Source organism: Babylonia areolata, chromosome 33 (genome assembly GCF_041734735.1).
Source record: "Babylonia areolata isolate BAREFJ2019XMU chromosome 33, ASM4173473v1, whole genome shotgun sequence".
Taxonomy (NCBI): domain Eukaryota; kingdom Metazoa; phylum Mollusca; class Gastropoda; order Neogastropoda; family Buccinidae; genus Babylonia; species Babylonia areolata.
Window position 1 is genome coordinate 300001 of NC_134908.1, and position 22109 is coordinate 322109.

General features: G+C 47.0%; 1 protein-coding gene across 2 annotated transcripts in view; it reads left to right on the top strand.

The window, feature by feature from the left end:
- LOC143277267 (uncharacterized) overlaps nucleotides 1-21852 on the top strand; it is a 43292-nt gene extending 21440 nt beyond the window's left edge. The window contains exons 13-22 of one of the 2 annotated variants that reach the window (XM_076582058.1): nucleotides 926-1013; nucleotides 1356-1538; nucleotides 3642-3781; nucleotides 4755-4973; nucleotides 8237-8489; nucleotides 10892-11055; nucleotides 11862-12057; nucleotides 13746-13928; nucleotides 16894-16983; nucleotides 20121-21852. In XM_076582058.1, the coding sequence (XP_076438173.1) occupies nucleotides 926-1013; nucleotides 1356-1538; nucleotides 3642-3781; nucleotides 4755-4973; nucleotides 8237-8489; nucleotides 10892-11055; nucleotides 11862-12057; nucleotides 13746-13928; nucleotides 16894-16983; nucleotides 20121-20216 (1612 nt within the window). In that variant the 3' untranslated portion in view covers nucleotides 20217-21852. The remainder of the gene's footprint in view (nucleotides 1-925; nucleotides 1014-1355; nucleotides 1539-3641; nucleotides 3782-4754; nucleotides 4974-8236; nucleotides 8490-10891; nucleotides 11056-11861; nucleotides 12058-13745; nucleotides 13929-16893; nucleotides 16984-20120) is intronic. The other variant, XM_076582057.1, reaches the window with a different exon arrangement.
- Nucleotides 21853-22109: the final 257 nt, after the last annotated feature.

Genomic DNA, 22109 nt, shown 5'->3' on the forward strand with positions numbered 1-22109 from the left:
CAGTCAGGGGTAAAGTGTGAACACGTCACCAGTCAGGGGTAAAGTCTGGGGGTGTGTTTGGGTGTGGGTTTGTGTGGGGGGAGAGGGTTTGTGGATGTGTGTCTGTATGGATGGCTGTGTGTGTGGTTTGTGTGTGTATGTGTATGTTTGTGTGTGAGGGTGAGGAGTGTGGGTGTGTGTGTTAGTGTGTGTTTGTGTATGGGTGGATGTGGGTGTGTGTCTGTGCGTGTGTGTGATAGAGAGAGAGTGTGTGTTTGTGTGTGTGGGGTGTGTGTGTGAGTGTGAGTTTGTGTGTGTGTGTGCGTGTGTGTATGTGTGTGTGGTGTATGTGTCTGTGTGTGACTGTGGTGTGTGTGTCTGTGTGTGAGTGTGGTGTGTGTGTGTCTGTGTGTGAGTGTGGTGTGTGTGTGAGTGTGGTGTGTGTGTCTGTGAGAGAGAGAGAGAGAAGTGACACACCAGCACTGACACAGTGTGTTGCTGTGTCCACAGAGTGTCCCAGGTCAGTCTGACACAGTCTGTTGCTGTGTCCACAGAGTGTCCCAGGTCAGTCTGACACAGTGTGTTGCTGTGTCCACAGAGTGTCCCAGGTCAGTCTGACACAGTGTGTTGCTGTGTCCACAGAGTGTTCCAGGTCAGTCTGACACAGTGTGTTGCTGTGTCCACAGTGTCCCAGGTCAGTCTGACACAGTGTGTTGCTGTGTCCTCAGAGTGTTCCAGGTCAGTCTGACACAGTGTGTTGCTGTGTCCACAGAGTGTCCCAGGTCAGTCTGACACAGTGTGTTGCTGTGTCCACAGTGTCCCAGGTCAGTCTGACACAGTGTGTTGCTGTGTCCACAGAGTGTCCCAGGTCAGTCTGACACAGTGTGTTGCTGTGTCCACAGAGTGTTCCAGGTCAGTCTGACACAGTGTGTTGCTGTGTCCACAGAGTGTCCCAGGTCAGTCTGACCAGTGCAGGGGACAGCGGTCCCATCAGTCACAGGTTGACCTCCTCCGCCAGGTCCACAGACACCAAGGTCAGGGGTCACACTTCACTGCTGTCTTCACTGTTTGTTTTTATTGACCATAACCATGCACACACATAATCACATTCATATACATAAGTATACATATACATATACATTAACGCTGGGATTTGGATGGTTTGATGGATGCTGGGTTGCCATTCTCTTCAATGTTTATCTATATATGGTTTTGCTCTGAGATGTAAAATATATCATATTTCCAGATCAGTACAATAATTGTATAATCTGTTGTTACATATTATGTATTCCTTATATTCATTTCCATCAGTAATCAGGGCTTGATATGGAAACCATTTTACAGTATAAATCACTCACGTTCTGTGTGGTTGACAGAAGGGGAAGGTTTTCGGCACCACCATCCTTTCTCGCGTCATCAACCGTGACTCTCGCAAGCTGAAGTTTGACGAGAGTTCTGACGAGGAGGAGACAACTCACACCGACCCGCAGGACGTCTATGCCATTCGTAAAGAGCGGGACTTCAAGCCCGTGCCCAGAATGGATGGCATGTTTTACAAGGTGTGTATTCCCTGTAGGTCTGTCTGTAGTCCTTTGTCTGTAACCAGTGCCCAGAATGGATGGCATGTTTTACAAGGTGTGTATTCCTTGTAGATCTGTCTATAGTCCTAGGTCTGTCTGTAACCAGTGCCTAGAATGGATGGCATGTTTTACAAGGTGTGTATTCCTTGTAGATCTGTCTGTAGCCCTAGGTCTGTTTGTAACCAGTGCCTAGAATGGATGGCATGTTTTACAAGGTGTGTATTCCTTGTAGATCTGTCTATAGTCCTAGGTCTGTCTGTTACCAATGCCCAGAATGGATGGCATGTTTTACAAGGTGTGTTTGTACACTGAGCCCATCAAAGACATCTATAACCAGTGCCTAGAATGGATGGCATGTTTTACTATGCCAGTCTCTATTCCTTCTGGTTCAGTCATAGACATCTGTCTTTAACTAGCGCTTAGCATGACATGTTTTACAAGTTCAGTCTGTACTCCTTTTGGTCCTTTTGAACACATCTGTCTATACCACCTTTATGATGAGAATATGGTTGAGCATAATGGTGGGTATTGTTTGGGTTTTTTGTTGTTTTTTTTTGTTTTTTCAATTAGGATGAATTTATTTTTGTTTTGCTGTTTAGTTGTTTTCTTTTTTTTTCTGCCCCCCCCCCTCCCCTCCACCTGCATGCTCCATTCCAACTCTTTATGAAGAAAAAAGCTCTGTTAAAACGATGCATGTTGATATGCAACTGTGCGTAATTGATTGTAGAAGGTTTCCCTTGGGAAGAAAGGGATCTCCTTAGCAGTGATGAAAAAACAAAGAAAATAAATGTCCAGGGCTGGGCATAGGAACTCAGTGAATTCATGTCCACTGTGTCCAGGGCTGGGCATAGGAACTCAGTGAATTCATGTCCACTGTGTCCAGGGCTGGGCATAGGAAAGCAGTGAATTCATGTCCACTGTGTCCAGGGCTGGGCATAAGAAGGCAGTGAATTCATGTCCACTGTGTCCAGGGCTGGGCATAGGAAGGCAGTGAATTCATATCCACTGTGTTCAGGGCTGGGCATAGGAAGTCAGTAAATTCATGTCCACTGTGTTCAGGGCTGGGCATAGGAAGGCAGTGAATTCATGTCCACTGTGTCCAGGGCTGGGCATAGGAACTCAGTGAATTCATGTCCACTGTGTCCAGGGCTGGGCATAGGAAGGCAGTGAATTCATGTCCACTGTGTCCAGGGCTGGGCATAGGAAGGCAGTGAATTCATATCCACTGTGTTCAGGGCTGGGCATAGGAAGGCAGTAAATTCATGTCCACTGTGTCCAGGGCTGGGCATAGGAAGGCAGTGAATTCATGTCCACTGTGTCCAGGGCTGGGCATAGGAAGGCAGTGAATTCATATCCACTGTGTTCAGGGCTGGGCATAGGAAGGCAGTAAATTCATGTCCACTGTGTCTGAGGAAGGCAGTAATTCATATCCACTGTGTCCAGGGCTGGGCATAGGAAGGCAGTGAATTCATGTCCACTGTGTCCAGGGCTGGGCATAGGAAGGCAGTGAATTCATGTCCACTGTGTCCAGGGCTGGGCATAGGAAGGCAGTGAATTCATATCCACTGTGTCCAGGGCTGGGCATAGGAAGGCAGTGAATTCATATCCACTGTGTCCAGGGCTGGGCATAGGAAGGCAGTGAATTCATGTCCACTGTGTCCAGGGCTGGGCATAGGAAGGCGGCACTAAGTCCTGTCCTGCCGGTTTAACCATCCCCACTGAAGTCAGGTACCCATTCAGGGACATACCGGTTTAACCATCCCCAACTGAAGTCAGGTACCCATTCAGGGACATACCGGTTTAACCATCCCCACTGAAGTCAGGTACCCATTCAGGGACATACCGGTTTAACCATCCCCAACTGAAGTCAAGTACCCATTCAGGGACATACCGGTTTAACCATCCCCACTGAAGTCAGGTACCCATTCAGGGACATACCGGTTTAACCATCCCCACTGAAGTCAGGTACCCATTCAGGGACATACCGGTTTAACCATCCCCAACTGAAGTCAGGTACCCATTCAGGGACATACCGGTTTAGTCAGGTATCCATTCAGGGACATACCTGTGCGTGTTTCTCAGAAATACCTGAACAACCCGGCGGACGCCTACTACAAGCGGATGTTCACCCTGCTGCCCAGAACTCAGCTGCTGGCACCTGAGAAAAAACAACACAGACTGACACACCTTGAAGAGCTGGAACAACACACCTTCTGTGTGCAGTGAGTGTGTTGTGTTGGTATGTTGTTTTGGTGTGTTATTTATTGTGTTGTGTTAGTGTGTGCCGGAGAAAAAATAGCACAGACTGACGCACCTCGAGGAGCTGGAGCAACACACCTTCTGTGTGCAGTGAGTGTGTTGTTTGGGTGTGTTGTTTTGATGTGTTGTGTTAAGTGTGTGCCGGAGAAAAACAACACAGACTGACGCACCTTAAAGAGCTGGAACAACACACCTTCTGTGTGCAGTGAGTGTGTTGTTTGGGTGTGTTGTTTTGATGTGTTGTGTTAAGTGTGTGCCGGAGAAAAACAACACAGACTGACGCACCTCGAGGAGCTGGAGCAACACACCTTCTGTGTGCAGTGAGTGTGTTGTTTTGGTGTGTTGTTTTTGGTGTGTGCACAACACAACACATCACATCAAAACACACACCACAACACATCACATCACATATCACCACACCACAACACACCACACCACCCACCCACACTTCTGTGTACGGACCACCATTCTCTGGCAAGGGCTGCATGGCACAGAAAGGCCGTGAGAAGCTGAACTACATGGGTCGGCTGCTCACATCACAACACTACACCACACTACACAACACACCACAACACAACAAAACACATTACAACACACACACCTCTGTGTACAGACCACCGTTCTCTGGCAAGGGCCGCATGGCACAGAAGGGCCGTGAGAAGCTGAACTACATGGTTAGGCAGCTCACATCACAACACAACACACCACACTACACCACAACACATCACAACACAACACACCACAACACATCACAACACAACACACCACAACACACCACAACACATCACAACACATCACAACACAACACACCACAACACACCACAACACATCACAACACAACACACCACAACACACCACAACACATCACAACACAACACACCACAACACACCACAACACACCACAACACACCACACCACCCACACCTCTGTGTACAGACCACCGTTCTCTGGCAAGGGCCGCATGGCACAGAAGGGCCGTGAGAAGCTGAACTACATGGGTCGGCAGTTCCTGGCGGAGTTGGGTCTGTCGCAGTGGAGGAGCCGTGAGTTCTGGGGCATGATGCTGATGCTGCTGATCGTCTTCTGGCTGAGGCTGTACCTGCACTATGTGGGTCAGTGGCTGTACCTCAGTGCTGCCAGCATCCCCATCAACAAGTGGGTGGTCATCGTCATTGTTATCATCATCGTCATTGTTATCATCATCATCATTGTTATCATCATCATCATCATCATTGTTATCATCATCATCATCATCATTGTTATCATCATCATCATTATTATTGTAGTGCTGCTGGCATCCCCATCAGCAAGTGGTGCTCATCGTCATTGTTACCATCATCGTCATTGTTATCATCATCATCATTGTTATCATCATCATCATTGTTATAGTGAGGCTGTACCTGCACTGTGTGGGTCAGTGGCTGTACCTCAGTGCTGCCAGCATCCCCATCAACAAGTGGGTGGTCATCGTCATTGTTGTCTTCATCATCATTGTTATCATCATCGTCATTGTTATCATCATCACCATTATTATTATAGTGCTGCCGGCATCTCTATCTGTAAGTGAGTGCTTGTCTTCATTGTCATTGTTATTATCATCATTATCATCATTGTTATCGTCATCATAATTATAGTGCTGCCAGCATCCCCATAACAAGTGGTTGCTCATCATCATTGTCACTGTTTTCATTATTATCTTTATTATCATTGTTATCATCATCATCATCATTATCATAGTGCTGCCAGCATCCCCATCAGCAAGTGTGTGGTTGTCATTGTGATCATCGTAATCATCGCAAGAATTATAATAATGATGATATTAACAGGCTGTCAGTGTGTATGGATCAGTCCTCACCATTCTGACACTGCTGTGTGAAAGACAACAGGCTGTCAGTGTGTATGGATCAGTCCTCACCATTCTGACACTGCTGTGTGAAAGACAACAGGCTGTCAGTGTGTATGGATCAGTCCTCACCATTCTGACACTGCTGTGTGAAAGACAACAGGCTGTCAGTGTGTATGGATCAGTCCTCACCATTCTGACACTGCTGTGTGAAAGACAACAGGCTGTCAGTGTGTATGGATCAGTCCTCACCATTCTGACACTGCTGTGTGAAAGACAACAGGTTGTCAGTGTGTATGGATCAGTCCTCACCATTCTGACACTGCCCTGTGAAAGACAACAGGCTGTCAGTGTGTATGGATCAGTCCTCACCATTCTGACACTGCCCTGTGAAAGACAACAGGCTGTCGGTGTGTATGGATCAGTCCTCACCATTCTGACACTGCTGTGTGAAAGACAACAGGCTGTCAGTGTGTATGGATCTGTCCTCACCATTCTGACACTGCTGTGTGAAAGACAACAGGCTGTCAGTGTGTATGGAACAGTCCTCACCATTCTGACACTGCTGTGTGAAAGACAACAGGCTGTCAGTGTGTATGGATCAGTCCTCACCATTCTGACACTGCTGTGTGAAAGACAACAGGTTGTCAGTGTGTATGGATCAGTCCTCACCATTCTGACACTGCCCTGTGAAAGACAACAGGCTGTCAGTGTGTATGGATCAGTCCTCACCATTCTGACACTGCCCTGTGAAAGACAACAGGCTGTCAGTGTGTATGGATCAGTCCTCACCATTCTGACACTGCCCTGTGAAAGACAACAGGCTGTCAGTGTGTATGGATCAGTCCTCACCATTCTGACACTGCCCTGTGAAAGACAACAGGCTGTCAGTGTGTATGGATCAGTCCTCACCATTCTGACACTGCCCTGTGAAAGACAACAGGCTGTCAGTGTGTATGGATCAGTCCTCACCATTCTGACACTGCTGTGTGAAAGACAACAGGCTGTCAGTGTGTATGGATCAGTCCTCACCATTCTGACACTGCTGTGTGAAAGACAACAGGTTGTCAGTGTGTATGGATCAGTCCTCACCATTCTGACACTGCTGTGTGAAAGACAACAGGCTGTCAGTGTGTATGGATCTGTCCTCACCATTCTGATACTGCCCTGTGAAAGACAACAGGTTGTCAGTGTGTATGGATCAGTCCTCACCATTCTGACACTGCCCTGTGAAAGACAACAGGTTGTCAGTGTGTATGGATCAGTCCTCACCATTCTGACACTGCTGTGTGAAAGACAACAGGCTGTCAGTGTGTATGGATCAGTCCTCACCATTCTGACACTGCCCTGTGAAAGACAACAGGTTGTCAGTGTGTATGGATCAGTCCTCACCATTCTGACACTGCTGTGTGAAAGACAACAGGCTGTCAGTGTGTATGGATCAGTCCTCACCATTCTGACACTGCTGTGTCAAAGACAACAGGCTGTCAGTGTGTATGGATCAGTCCTCACCATTCTGACACTGCCCTGTGAAAGACAACAGGTTGTCAGTGTGTATGGATCAGTCCTCACCATTCTGACACTGCCCTGTGAAAGACAACAGGCTGTCAGTGTGTATGGATCAGTCCTCACCATTCTGACACTGCTGTGTGAAAGACAACAGGCTGTCAGTGTGTATGGATCAGTCCTCACCATTCTGACACTGCTGTGTGAAAGACAACAGGCTGTCAGTGTGTATGGATCAGTCCTCACCATTCTGACACTGCCCTGTGAAAGACAACAGGCTGTCAGTGTGTATGGAACAGTCCTCACCATTCTGACACTGCTGTGTGAAAGACAACAGGTTGTCAGTGTGTATGGATCAGTCCTCACCATTCTGACACTGCCCTGTGAAAGACAACAGGTTGTCAGTGTGTATGGATCAGTCCTCACCATTCTGACACTGCTGTGTGAAAGACAACAGGCTGTCAGTGTGTATGGATCAGTCCTCACCATTCTGACACTGCTGTGTGAAAGACAACAGGCTGTCAGTGTGTATGGATCAGTCCTCACCATTCTGATACTGCCCTGTGAAAGACAACAGGTTGTCAGTGTGTATGGATCAGTCCTCACCATTCTGACACTGCTGTGTGAAAGACAACAGGCTGTCAGTGTGTATGGATCAGTCCTCACCATTCTGACACTGCTGTGTGAAAGACAACAGGCTGTCAGTGTGTATGGATCAGTCCTCACCATTCTGACACTGCTGTGTGAAAGACAACAGGCTGTCAGTGTGTATGGATCAGTCCTCACCATTCTGACACTGCCCTGTGAAAGACAACAGGCTGTCAGTGTGTATGGATCAGTCCTCATCATTCTGACACTGCTGTGTCAAAGACAACAGGCTTTGGGATCTTTAACCTGTTCAAACTTTAATAATTCTCACTTTGTGGGGGGCTGGGTGTGGCCAAGTTAACTTCCTTCCACACACGGAAGGAGAAGATTGAACCAAGACCTAGACACGGTGGATATGAATTCACTGCCCCTGATAGCCATAAAAGGCAGTGTGACCTTTCACCTTTTGAAACGTGCCCAGGTTCAACTTCCTGCCGCACACGGTGGAGCTGAACTACCAGCCGACGTTGCTGGAGACTCGTCAGGAGATTGCGGTGGTGGTCCTGGGCCCCATCCTGAACGTGGCGGTGTTCTCTCTGCTGGTGCTGCTGGCTTGGCTCTGCCCCAAGGTGGCCGGCCTGCTCCCCGACATCGCCTCCAAGTTCGTCATGGCTTTCGGCATCGGCACCTTCCTCGACCCACTCCTCATCCTCATCGTCGACTGCGCTCTGGAGGTGATGGTGATGACAGTGATGATGATAATCATAAGAATTTTGATGATATCAGTAATAATCATCATAATCATAATATTAGAAAAATAGTAGCAACAATGATAATAGTAAGAAGAAGACTGATGATGATGATGATGATGATGGTAATGATGATAGTAATCATAATAATTATAATGACAATGTATTTATATACCGCTGAATCATGCAGAGCCATATCAAAGGCCTTTCATATGTCAAGCAAATACCAAATGAAAAGATGCTTTGGATATACAGGATGCATGACTCTGAATGACAAAGTTATGCACATTGTATGTTTAGCTATTGTTTACAGAATGCATGATTTTATTATAACAGAGTTATGTATCCTGTATGCTTTGTTGTTGATAACATAATACATGACAGAGTTATGCACCCTGAAAGTTGTGTTGTTGATAACAGAATACATGACAGAGTTATGCACCCTGTAAGTTGTGTTGTTGATAACATAATACATGACAGTGTTATGCACCCTGTAAGTTGTGTTTTTGATAACAGAATACATGACAGAGTTATGCACCCTGTAAGTTGTGTTGTTGATAACATAATACATGACAGTGTTATGCACCCTGTAAGTTGTGTTGTTGATAACATAATACATGACAGAGTTATGCACCCTGTAAGTTCTGTTTTTGATAACAGAATACATGACAGAGTTATGCACCCTGTAAGTTCTGTTTTTGATAACAGAATACATGACTTAATTATGACAGAGTTATGCCCCTTGTTTCTTTTTGTTTTTGATAACAGAATACATGACTTAATTATGACTGAGTTATTCATCCTGTATGTTTTGTAGTTATAACAGAATGTATGACAGAGTTATGCACCCTGTAAGCTGTGTTGTTGGTGGTGTTTGCATTGCTACAAAGACACATGAACCACATCACTGACTGTAAGCTGTGTTGTTGTTGGTGTTTGCATTGCTACAAAGACACATGAACCACATCACTGACTGTAAGTTGTGTTGTTAGTGGTATTTGCATTGCTACAAAGACACATGAACCACATCACTGATTGTAGGCTGTGTTGTTGGTGGTGTTTGCATTGCTACAAAGACACATGAACCCCATCGCTGACTGTACGTTGTGTTGTTGGTGGTGTTTGCATTGCTACAAAGACACATGAACCACATCACTGACTGTAAGTTGTGTTGTTGGTGGTGTTTGCATTGCTGCAAAGACACATGAACCACATCACTGATTGTAAGCTGTGTTGTTGGTGGTGTTTGCATTGCTACAAAGACACATGAACCACATCACTGACTGTACGTTGTGTTGTTGGTGGTGTTTGCATTGCTACAAAGACACATGAACCCTGTCGCTGACTGTAAGTTGTGTTGTTGGTGGTGTTTGCATTGCTTCAAAGACACATGAACCACATCACTGATTGTAAGCTGTGTTGTTGGTGGTGTTTGCATTGCTACAAAGACACATGAACCACATCGCTGACTGTAAGCTGTGTTGTTGGTGGTGTTTGCATTGCTACAAAGACACATGAACCACATCGCTGACTGTAAGCTGTGTTGTTGTTGGTGTTTACAGTGCTATGAAGACAGACTGTAAGCTGTGTTGTTGGTGGTGTTTACAGCGCTATGAAGACAGACTGTAAGCTGTGTTGTTGTTGGTGTTTACAGTGCTATGAAGACAGACTGTAAGTTGTGTTGTTGGTGTTTACAGTGCTATGAAGACAGACTGTAAGCTGTGTTGTTGGTGGTGTTTACAGCGCTATGAAGACAGACTGTAAGCTGTGTTGTTGTTGGTGTTTACAGTGCTATGAAGACAGACTGTAAGCTGTGTTGTTGGTGGTGTTTACAGTGCTATGAAGACAGACTGTAAGTTGTGTTGCTGGTGGTGTTTACAGTGCTATGAAGACAGACTGTAAGTTGTGTTGTTGTTGGTGTTGACAGCGCTATGAAGACAGACTGTAAGCTGTGTTGTTGGTGGTGTTTACAGTGCTATGAAGACAGACTGTAAGCTGTGTTGTTGGTGGTGTTTACAGTGCTATGAAGACAGACTGTAAGCTGTGTTGTTGGTGGTGTTTACAGCGCTATGAAGACAGACTGTAAGCTGTGTTGTTGGTGGTGTTTACAGTGCTATGAAGACAGACTGTAAGTTGTGTTGTTGTTGGTGTTTACAGTGCTATGAAGACAGACTGTAAGCTGTGTTGTTGGTGGTGTTTACAGTGCTATGAAGACAGACTGTAAGCTGTGTTGTTGTTGGTGTTTACAGTGCTATGAAGACAGACTGTAAGTTGTGTTGTTGGTGGTGTTTACAGCGCTATGAAGACAGACTGTAAGCTGTGTTGTTGGTGGTGTTTACAGTGCTATGAAGACAGACTGTAAGTTGTGTTGTTGGTGGTGTTTACAGCGCTATGAAGACACAGCGGTGAACCCCATCGCAGACTTCGCCAAACTGTACTGGCACTTCTACCGCTCACAGGGGTCAGGGGTCGCTGGCATCTTCATCCCCCTCTTCCTCTACACCTGTACCGCCTTCATCACTTCCTCCATTCTGTACATGTATTTCCTCAGGTAAAAACACTTCCTTCATTCTGTACATGTATTTCCTGAGGTAAAAACACTTCCTCCATTCTGTACATGTATTTCCTGAGGTAAAAACACTTCCTCCATTCTGTACATGTATTTCCTGAGGTAAAAACACTTCCTCCATTCTGTACATGTATTTCCTGAGGTAAAAACACTTCCTCCATTCTGTACATGTATTTCCTCAGGTAAAAACACTTCCTCCATTCTGTACATGTATTTCCTCAGGTAAAAACACTGCCTCCATTCTGTACATGTATTTCCTCAGGTAAAAACACTTCCTCCATTCTGTACATGAATTTCCTGAGGTAAAAACACTGCCTCCATTCTGTACATGTATTTCTGCCTCCATTCTGTACATGTATTTCCTCAGGTAAAAACACTGCCTCCATTCTGTGCATGTACTTTCTGTGTGTGTGTGTGTGTGTGTGTGTGAGTGCGGTTTGCCGTTTTTGGACATGGCTGTGTGGGTGGTACCCAGCGCATTGAGTGTGAAATCACTTAGAGAAGACACTGTACAAATACCCTTCATTACTTAATATAATAATGATGAGGAGGATAATGGTGATAATGATTAAGATGAAAATGACGATAATGAAGATCATGATGGTGACGATGATAATGATGATGATGTGATGATGATTATGACAACAATTATGATGATGATGGCAGTGATGATGACAATGAAGATGATGATGATGATGATGATGATGACAGTGATTATGACAATGATGAGGACAATCAGGATGATAATGACGATAACGATGATGATAAAGATGATGACGTCATCACAGAGTGCACAACAACGGGCGGATGCTGGACGTGTTCTGGCGGCTACACGGAGAGAAGGTTCACTTTTTCCTGCCCTACGACCTGGAGATGTCCAACCAGGAGCTGAACCACGTCTGTCGGCACGCCGAGCACTGGAGGGGGGAGGAGGGGGAGAGACGCAAGGTGGCCGTCTATGACTACGTCTGGGAGGAGGAGGAGGTGAGGGAGTGGGTGGGTGAGGGGGGGAGAGACGCAAGGTGGCTGTCTATGACTACGTCTGGGAGGAGGAGGAGGTGAGGGGGTGGGTGAGGGGGGGAGAGACGCAAGGTGGCCGTCTGTGACTACGTCTGGGAGGAGGAGGGTGTGGGGGGGTGAGGGGGGGAGAGACGCAAGGTGGCCGTCTGTGACTACGTCTGGGAGGAGGTGGGGAGTGGGGTAGGGGGGGAGAGACGCAAGGTGGCCGTCTGTGACTACGTCTGGGAGGAGTAGGGGGTGAGGGGTGGGTGGGTGAGGGGGGGAGAGACGCAAGGTGGCCGTCTATGACTACGTCTGGGAGGAGGAGGAGGTGAGGGAGTGGGTGGGTGAGGGGGGGAGAGACGCAAGGTGGCCGTCTATGACTACGTCTGGGAGGAGGAGGAGGTGAGGGGGTGGGTGAGGGGGGGAGAGACGCAAGGTGGCCGTCTGTGACTACGTCTGGGAGGAGGAGGGTGTGGGGGGGTGAGGGGGGGAGAGACGCAAGGTGGCCGTCTGTGACTACGTCTGGGAGGAGGTGGGGAGTGGGGTAGGGGGGGAGAGACGCAAGGTGGCCGTCTGTGACTACGTCTGGGAGGAGTAGGGGGTGAGGGGTGGGTGGGTGAGGGGGGGAGAGACGCAAGGTGGCCGTCTATGACTATGTCTGGGAGGAGGTGAGGGGGGGGAGAGACGCAAGGTGGCCGTCTATGACTACGTCTGGGAGGAGGTGGGGGGTGGGGTAGGGGGGGAGAGACACAAGGTGGCCGTCTGTGACTACGTCTGGGAGGAGTAGGGGGTGAGGGGTGGGTGGGTGAGGGGGGGAGAGACGCAAGGTGGCCGTCTATGACTATGTCTGGGAGGAGGTGAGGGGGTGGGTGAGGGGGGGAGAGACGCAAGGTGGCCGTTTGTGACTATGTCTGGGAGGAGGTGGGGGGTGGGGTAGGGGGGGAGAGACGCAAGGTGGCTGTCTGTGACTACGTCTGGGAGGAGGTGGGGGGTGGGTGAGGGGGGGAGAGACGCAAGGTGGCCGTCTGTGACTACGTCTGGGAGGAGGTGGGGGGTGGGGTAGGGGGGGAGAGACGCAAGGTGGCTGTCTATGACTATGTCTGGGAGGAGAAAGGGGTGTGGGGGGTGGTAGGGGGGGAGGAAGGGGAACAATGCAAAGTGGCTGTCTGCAACTTTGTGGAAGAGGAGGCGGAGAAGGGGGATGGTGGAGGGGGGAGGAGGATGACATAGTATGACAAAACAATTGTCACAGTCAGATGACCCAATTCCCACAGATTGGTGACCCAATTTCCAGACTTCCCAGTCTGGTGACCCAATTCCCACAGTCTGGTGACCCAATTCCCATACTTCCCAGTCTGGTGACCCACTTCCCACAGTCTGGTGACCCAATCCCCAGTCTGGTGACCCAATCCCCACAGTCTGATGACCCAGTTCCCAGTCTGGTGACCCAATTACCAGACTTCCCAGTCTGGTGACCGAATTCCCACAGTCTGGTGACCCAATTCCCACAGTCTGATGACCCAATTCCAAGACTTCCCAGTCTGATGACCCAATTCCCAGTCTGATGACCCAATCCCCACAGTCTGGTGACCCAATTCCCAGTCTGGTGACCCAATGTTGCAGTATGCTGACCCAACCCTCACAGCCTGACGCCCCCTGTGCTGTTTCAGCTGGACGAAGACGTGTGGGACACGGCCCATGGGGGGGAGGTCAGCGCGGAGGAGCGGAAGGGGGTGAAGGAAGGACTGCGGAAGGAGGTCACGACCCATGTCTCCATCCACACCCTACACCTGGACGGACTGCGTGATCTGCATCGCCACTTCCTGCGGCTCCCTGATGGTGCTGTGGTGGAGGTGTGTTGGAGGGGGGTGGGGGCGGGACGGGGGGGGGGCTTGCTGTTTGTCACTTTAGTCCCTGCCTACACCTCTTCCTTACAAGTGTACTGAGTATCACCGTGTTTATATGTGTACATGTCTGTGTGTCTCTTAAAACAACGACACATATGTAAGTCGGCCAGTGTGTCATATCTCCACCGTTGGAAAATAAAGATTCATTCATTCATTGATTAATTCACTTTTACTTTCAGTCTCCCTAAGAGGCTTCATGTGTTTGGACAATTCCATATACATAGTATATACACCACACCACATCAGCAAGGCAGATGCCTGACCAGCAGCATCACCCAACATCATCTGTCAGGCCGTGAGTGCATGCCTGTATGTTTGTGTACCTGTCAGAGTGGATTTCTTGGTCAGACAGCACTCTTGTTGCCATGGGTTCTTTGTCAGTACGCCAAGTGTGTGCTGAATCCGACGTTGCTTTATAGTCTCATCGGAGTGACGCTCGCTTTGATTTTCCAGTCAGACTTGGGAGAAAGGGCGAGCCCTGGATTCAAACCTCAACTTTCAAGGACACTGTATTGGCAGATAAGTGTCTTAACCACTGTGCCACAAGGACACTGTACTGGCAGATAAGTGTCTTAACCACTGTGCCACAAGGACACTGTACTGGCAGATAAGTGTCTTAACCACTGTGCCACAAGGACACTGTACTGGCAGATAAGTGTCTTAACCACTGTGCCACAAGGACACTGTATTGGCAGATAAGTGTCTTAACCACTGTGTCACAAGGACACTGTACTGGCAGATAAGTGTCTTAACCACTGTGCCACAAGGACACTGTACTGGCAGATAAGTGTCTTAACCACTGTGCCACAAGGACACTGTACTGGCAGATAAGTGTCTTAACCACTGTGCCACAAGGACACTGTACTGGCAGATAAGTGTCTTAACCACTGTGCCACAAGGACACTGTACTGGCAGATAAGTGTCTTAACCACTGTGCCACAAGGACACTGTACTGGCAGATAAGTGTCTTAACCACTGTGCCACAAGGACACTGTACTGGCAGATAAGTGTCTTAACCACTGTGCCACAAGGACACTGTACTGGCAGATAAGTGTCTTAACCACTGTGCCACAAGGACACTGTACTGGCAGATAAGTGTCTTAACCACTGTGCCACAAGGACACTGTACTGGCAGATAAGTGTCTTAACCACTGTGCCACAAGGACACTGTACTGGCAGATAAGTGTCTTAACCACTGTGCCACAAGGACACTGTACTGGCAGATAAGTGTCTTAACCACTGTGCCACAAGGACACTGTACTGGCAGATAAGTGTCTTAACCACTGTGCCACAAGGACACTGTACTGGCAGATAAGTGTCTTAACCACTGTGCCACAAGGACACTGTACTGGCAGATAAGTGTCTTAACCACTGTGCCACAAGGACACTGTACTGGCAGATAAGTGTCTTAACCACTGTGCCACAAGGACACTGTACTGGCAGATAAGTGTCTTAACCACTGTGCCACAAGGACACTGTACTGGCAGATAAGTGTCTTAACCACTGTGCCACAAGGACACTGTACTGGCAGATAAGTGTCTTAACCACTGTGCCACAAGGACACTGTACTGGCAGATAAGTGTCTTAACCACTGTGCCACAAGGACACTGTACTGGCAGATAAGTGTCTTAACCACTGTGCCACAAGGACACTGTACTGGCAGATAAGTGTCTTAACCACTGTGCCACAAGGACACTGTACTGGCAGATAAGTGTCTTAACCACTGTGCCACAAGGACACTGTATTGGCAGATAAGTGTCTTAACCACTGTGCCACAAGGACACTGTACTGGCAGATAAGTGTCTTAACCACTGTGCCACAAGGACACTGTACTGGCAGATAAGTGTCTTAACCACTGTGCCACAAGGACACTGTACTGGCAGATAAGTGTCTTAACCACTGTGCCACAAGGACACTGTACTGGCAGATAAGTGTCTTAACCACTGTGCCACAAGGACACTGTACTGGCAGATAAGTGTCTTAACCACTGTGCCACAAGGACACTGTATTGGCAGATAAGTGTCTTAACCACTGTGCCACAAGGACACTGTACTGGCAGATAAGTGTCTTAACCACTGTGCCACAAGGACACTGTACTGGCAGATAAGTGTCTTAACCACTGTGCCACAAGGACACTGTACTGGCAGATAAGTGTCTTAACCACTGTGCCACAAGGACACTGTACTGGCAGATAAGTGTCTTAACCACTGTGCCACAAGGACACTGTACTGGCAGATAAGTGTCTTAACCACTGTGCCACAAGGACACTGTACTGGCAGATAAGTGTCTTAACCACTGTGCCACAAGGACACTGTACTGGCAGATGGTTGTTATTGTTGTTGTTATTGTGTGTGCATGGTTGTTATTGTTTTAGTGTGGGCATGGTTTTGATTTTGTTTTGTTTTGGTGAGTGTGTTGGTTGAGAGCTGGGTAAGTGGTGGTCACAGAAATAATAATGATAATCATCATCATCATCTTTGTTATCAACATATATCAGACACAGCCCCAAAAGAGTGTGTGAAAATGGACGGTACCACTAGTGCAATTGAAGAAGACTTGCCATTGATAATTTGCTGAACATTTTATACTTCTTTTGATACAGCTCCCTTTAGTGTAGCTGTGAGCTTATGGTTATGTTGCTGCTGCTGATGTTGCTGATGTTGATAGTGATGGTGATGATAGTGATGCTGATGATAATGAGTGGTAGTGGTGATGTTGATGGTGATCGTAGTGATGATGATGTTGATGACATTGGTGATGATGACAGTGACGTTGATTAGTATGACAATGATGGTTATGGCAGTGTAATGACAATAATTATAATGATGATGAAAATGAGATGATGATGGTGTTGATGACAACAACTGCAGTGATGACGACAATGATGAGTGACCATGACGTCACTGTTCAGGTGTTTGGTGACATCAGCATTCCCGGCATGGACAAAGACATCAAGAAAGCTCTGGAACGTGGCGCCACCAGCCTGCAGCAACTGGACAAGGTGAGACAACTCTGTTCTTTCTGTGTGAAATGGTGAGACAACTCAGTTCTGAGTGCCTCTGTGTGTGTAACAAGGTAAGACAACTCAGTTCTGAGTGCCTCTGTGTGTGTAACAAGGTGACACAACTCAGTTCTGAGTGCCTCTCTGTGTGTAACAAGGTGACACAACTTAGTTCTGAGTGCCTCTGTGTGTGTAACAAGGTGACACAACTCAGTTCTGAGTGCCTCTGTGTGTGTAACAAGGTGACACAACTCAGTTCTGAGTGCCTCTCTGTGTGTAACAAGGTGACACAACTCAGTTCTGAGTGCCTCTGTGTGTGTAACAAGGTGACACAACTCAGTTCTGAGTGCCTCTGTGTGTAACAAGGTGACACAACTCAGTTCTGAGTGCCTCTCTGTGTGTAACAAGGTGACACAACTCAGTTCTGAGTGCCTCTGTGTGTGTAACAAGGTGACACAACTCAGTTCTGAGTGCCTCTGTGTGTGTAACAAGGTGACACAACTCAGTTCTGAGTGCCTCTGTGTGTGTAACAAGGTGACACAACTCAGTTCTGAGTGCCTCTCTGTGTGTGTAACAAGGTGACACAACTCAGTTCTGAGTGCCTCTGTGTGTGTAACAAGGTGACACAACTCAGTTCTGAGTGCCTCTCTGTGTGTAACAAGGTGAAGACAACTCAGTTCTGAGTGCCTCTGTGTGTGTAACAAGGTGACACAACTCAGTTCTGAGTGCCTCTCTGTGTGTAACAAGGTGACACAACTCAGTTCTGAGTGCCTCTGTGTGTGTAACAAGGTGACACAACTCAGTTCTGAGTGCCTCTCTGTGTGTAACAAGGTGACACAACTCAGTTCTGAGTGCCTCTCTGTGTGTGTAACAAGGTGACACAACTCAGTTCTGAGTGCCTCTCTGTGTGTGTAACAAGGTGAAGACAACTCAGTTCTGAGTGCCTCTGTGTGTGTAACAAGGTGACACAACTCAGTTCTGAGTGCCTCTCTGTGTGTAACAAGGTGACACAACTCAGTTCTGAGTGCCTCTCTGTGTGTAACAAGGTGACACAACTCAGTTCTGAGTGCCTCTCTGTGTGTAACAAGGTGACACAACTCAGTTCTGAGTGCCTCTGTGTGTGTAACAAGGTGACACAACTCAGTTCTGAGTGCCTCTCTGTGTGTAACAAGGTGACACAACTCAGTTCTGAGTGCCTCTCTCTGTGTGTAACAAGGTGACACAACTCAGTTCTGAGTGCCTCTGTGTGTGTAACAAGGTGACACAACTCAGTTCTGAGTGCCTCTGTGTGTAACAAGGTGAAACAACTCAGTTCTGAGTGCCTCTCTGTGTGTAACAAGGTGACACAACTCAGTTCTGAGTGCCTCTGTGTGTAACAAGGTGACACAACTCAGTTCTGAGTGCCTCTGTGTGTAACAAGGTGACACAACTCAGTTCTGAGTGCCTCTGTGTGTGTAACAAGGTAAGACAACTCAGTTCTGAGTGCCTCTCTGTGTGTAACAAGGTAAGACAACTCAGTTCTGAGTGCCTCTCTGTGTGTAACAAGGTGACACAACTCAGTTCTGAGTGCCTCTGTGTGTGTAACAAGGTGACACAACTCAGTTCTGAGTGCCTCTCTGTGTGTAACAAGGTGACACAACTCAGTTCTGAGTGCCTCTCTGTGTGTAACAAGGTGAAACAACTCAGTTCTGAGTGCCTCTGTGTGTAACAAGGTGAAACAACTCAGTTCTGAGTGCCTCTGTGTGTGTAACAAGGTGAGACAACTCAGTTCTGAGTGCCTCTGTGTGTAACAAGGTGACACAACTCAGTTCTGAGTGCCTCTCTGTGTGTAACAAGGTGACACAACTTAGTTCTGAGTGCCTCTGTGTGTAACAAGGTGACACAACTTAGTTCTGAGTGCCTCTCTGTGTGTAACAAGGTGACACAACTTAGTTCTGAGTGCCTCTGTGTGTAACAAGGTGACACAACTCAGTTCTGAGTGCCTCTCTGTGTGTAACAAGGTGACACAACTTAGTTCTGAGTGCCTCTGTGTGTAACAAGGTGACACAACTCAGTTCTGAGTGCCTCTGTGTGTGTAACAAGGTAAGACAACTCAGTTCTGAGTGCCTCTCTGTGTGTAACAAGGTGACACAACTCAGTTCTGAGTGCCTCTGTGTGTAACAAGGTGACACAACTCAGTTCTGAGTGCCTCTGTGTGTGTAACAAGGTGAAACAACTCAGTTCTGAGTGCCTCTGTGTGTAACAAGGTGACACAACTCAGTTCTGAGTGCCTCTGTGTGTGTAACAAGCTGAAACAACTTAGTTCTGAGTGCCTCTGTGTGTAACAAGGTGACACAACTCAGTTCTGAGTGCCTCTGTGTGTGTAACAAGCTGAAACAACTTAGTTCTGAGTGCCTCTGTGTGTAACAAGCTGAAACAACTTAGTTCTGAGTGCCTCTGTGTGTAACAAGCTGAAACAACTTGGTTCTGAGTGCCTCTGTGTGTAACAAGCTGAAACAACTTAGTTCTGAGTGCCTCTGTGTGTAACAAGCTGAAACAACTTAGTTCTGAGTGCCTCTGTGTGTAACAAGCTGAAACAACTTAGTTCTGAGTGCCTCTGTGTGTAACAAGCTGAAACAACTCAGTTCTGAGTGCCTCTCTGTGTGTAACAAGCTGAAACAACTCAGTTCTGAGTGTCTCTGTGTGTAACAAGGTGACACAACTCAGTTCTGAGTGCCTCTGTGTGTAACACTGTCAGGCTTGCTTATCCAGCAACAACAGTCATGTGGCTGCACTATAATGATATTAGGCATCATTCAGGTATATCTTGTGGTATGGTGTGTGTGTACATATGGAAATCAGTGTTTTGAGTGTTATAGTTGGATGTGTGTGCAGTATTGTGCATCTAAGTCTTTAATGTTTGAATATTTTACACATCAGTTTTTGCATTGTACAGAGTAACTGAACATGTTTTACATGGAGTGGCAGTATATAAATGACATGATTATTATTATCATCATTATTGTTGTTGTTATTGAAGACTTGGGCTTTCTGAGACAAAATATTGATGAGAATGATGATGATAATTGTCAGAAACCCATTATCCCCCTAAAATGATACATGTGTACAAAACTGTGTGAAAACAATTTGCTGTTCAGGTGTCGTTCGGCGTTAAAGGAGACAAGGGGGACGACTCTGGAAGAACTTCTCCCACCTCCAGCAGTAGTGGATCCATTCCGAAGAAGGCCCTGTAATGTACCAAGACACATCACCACAGGGTGAAGCGTCACACGTCCACTCCTGAAATTGGACTTCTGCTTGTTGAAGCATGCATTCAGCGCACAAGAAAGGACCCTCCGCAACTAAAGTATTATCTCAGGCAAAATTCTGAATTAAAACCCACTTTGTAGCAAAAGCAGTTCATTTGCTGACAGAAAATGAAAACGTTAAAATAAAAAAATAAAGATGGTGATGCACTGTGAGAATGAGCTTTCTCCAGGAGAGTAGCCTCCATTTCACACGGAGAGTAGACTCCATTTCACATGGAGAGTAGACTCCATTTCACACGGAGAGTAACCTCCATTTCACACAGACTCCATTTCACACAGACTCCATTTCACATGGAGAGTAGACTCCATTTCACATGGAGAGTAGCCTCCATTTCACACAGACTCCATTTCACACGGAGAGTAGCCTCCATTTCACACAGAGAGTAACCTCCATTTCACATGGAGAGTAGCCTCCATTTCACACAGACTCCATTTCACATGGAGAGTAGACTCCATTTCACACGGAGAGTAGCCTCCATTTCACACAGACTCCATTTCACACGGAGAGTAGCCTCCATTTCACACGGAGAGTAACCTCCATTTCACACAGACTCCATTTCACATGGAGAGTAGCCTCCATTTCACACAGACTCCATTTCACACGGAGAGTAGCCTCCATTTCACACAGACTCCATTTCACACAGAGAGTAGCCTCCATTTCACACAGACTCCATTTCACACAGAGAGTAGCCTCCATTTCACACGGAGAGTAGCCTCCATTTCACACAGACTCCATTTCACACGGAGAGTAGCCTCCATTTCACACAGACTCCATTTCACACAGAGAGTAGCCTCCATTTCACACAGACTCCATTTCACACAGAGAGTAGCCTCCATTTCACACGGAGAGTAGCCTCCATTTCACATGGAGAGTAGCCTCCATTTCACACAGCCTCCATTTCACACAGAGAGTAACGTCCATTTCACACAGTCTCCATTTCACACGGAGAGTAACCTCCATTTCACACGGAGAGTAGCCTCCATTTCACACGGAGAGTAACCTCCATTTCACACAGACTCCATATCACACGGAGAGTAACCTCCATTTCACACAGATAAATCTGTTGTAACAAAAAGTAACACAACACAGTACAACACACAAAACCAACCCAACACAACACAGTACAACACACAAAACCAACCCAACACAACACAGTACAACACACAAAACCAACCCAACCCAACACAGTACAACACACAAAACCAACCCAACACAACACAGTACAACACACAAAACCAACCCAACACAACACAGTACATGCTGACAAAGCTGTGGTTACAATCCAGCTGTGCTGACTGTTGCTGCTCTGACTTATTTTCACCTGTTTACTTTCTTCAACATGACCAGGTGTAGGGTTTACCATGATATGTGTGATAATTGTTGTCCAGGAGATCAACTGTAGAACCATGATATGTGTGATAACTGTTGTCCAGGAGATCAACTGTAGAACCATGATATGTGTGATAATTGTTGTCCAGGAGATCAACTGTAGAACCATGATATGTGTGATAACTGTTGTCCAGGAGATTACCTGTAGAACCATGATATGTGTGATAATTGTTGTCCAGGAGATCAACTGTAGAACCATGATATGTGTGATAATTGTTGTCCAGGAGATCAACTGTAGAACCATGATATGTGTGATAACTGTTGTCCAGGAGATCAACTGTAGAACCATGATATGTGTGATAACTGTTGTCCAGGAGATCAACTGTAGAACCATGATATGTGTGATAATTGTTGTCCAGGAGATCAACTGTAGAACCATGATATGTGTGATAACTGTTGTCCAGGAGATCAACTGTAGAACCATGATA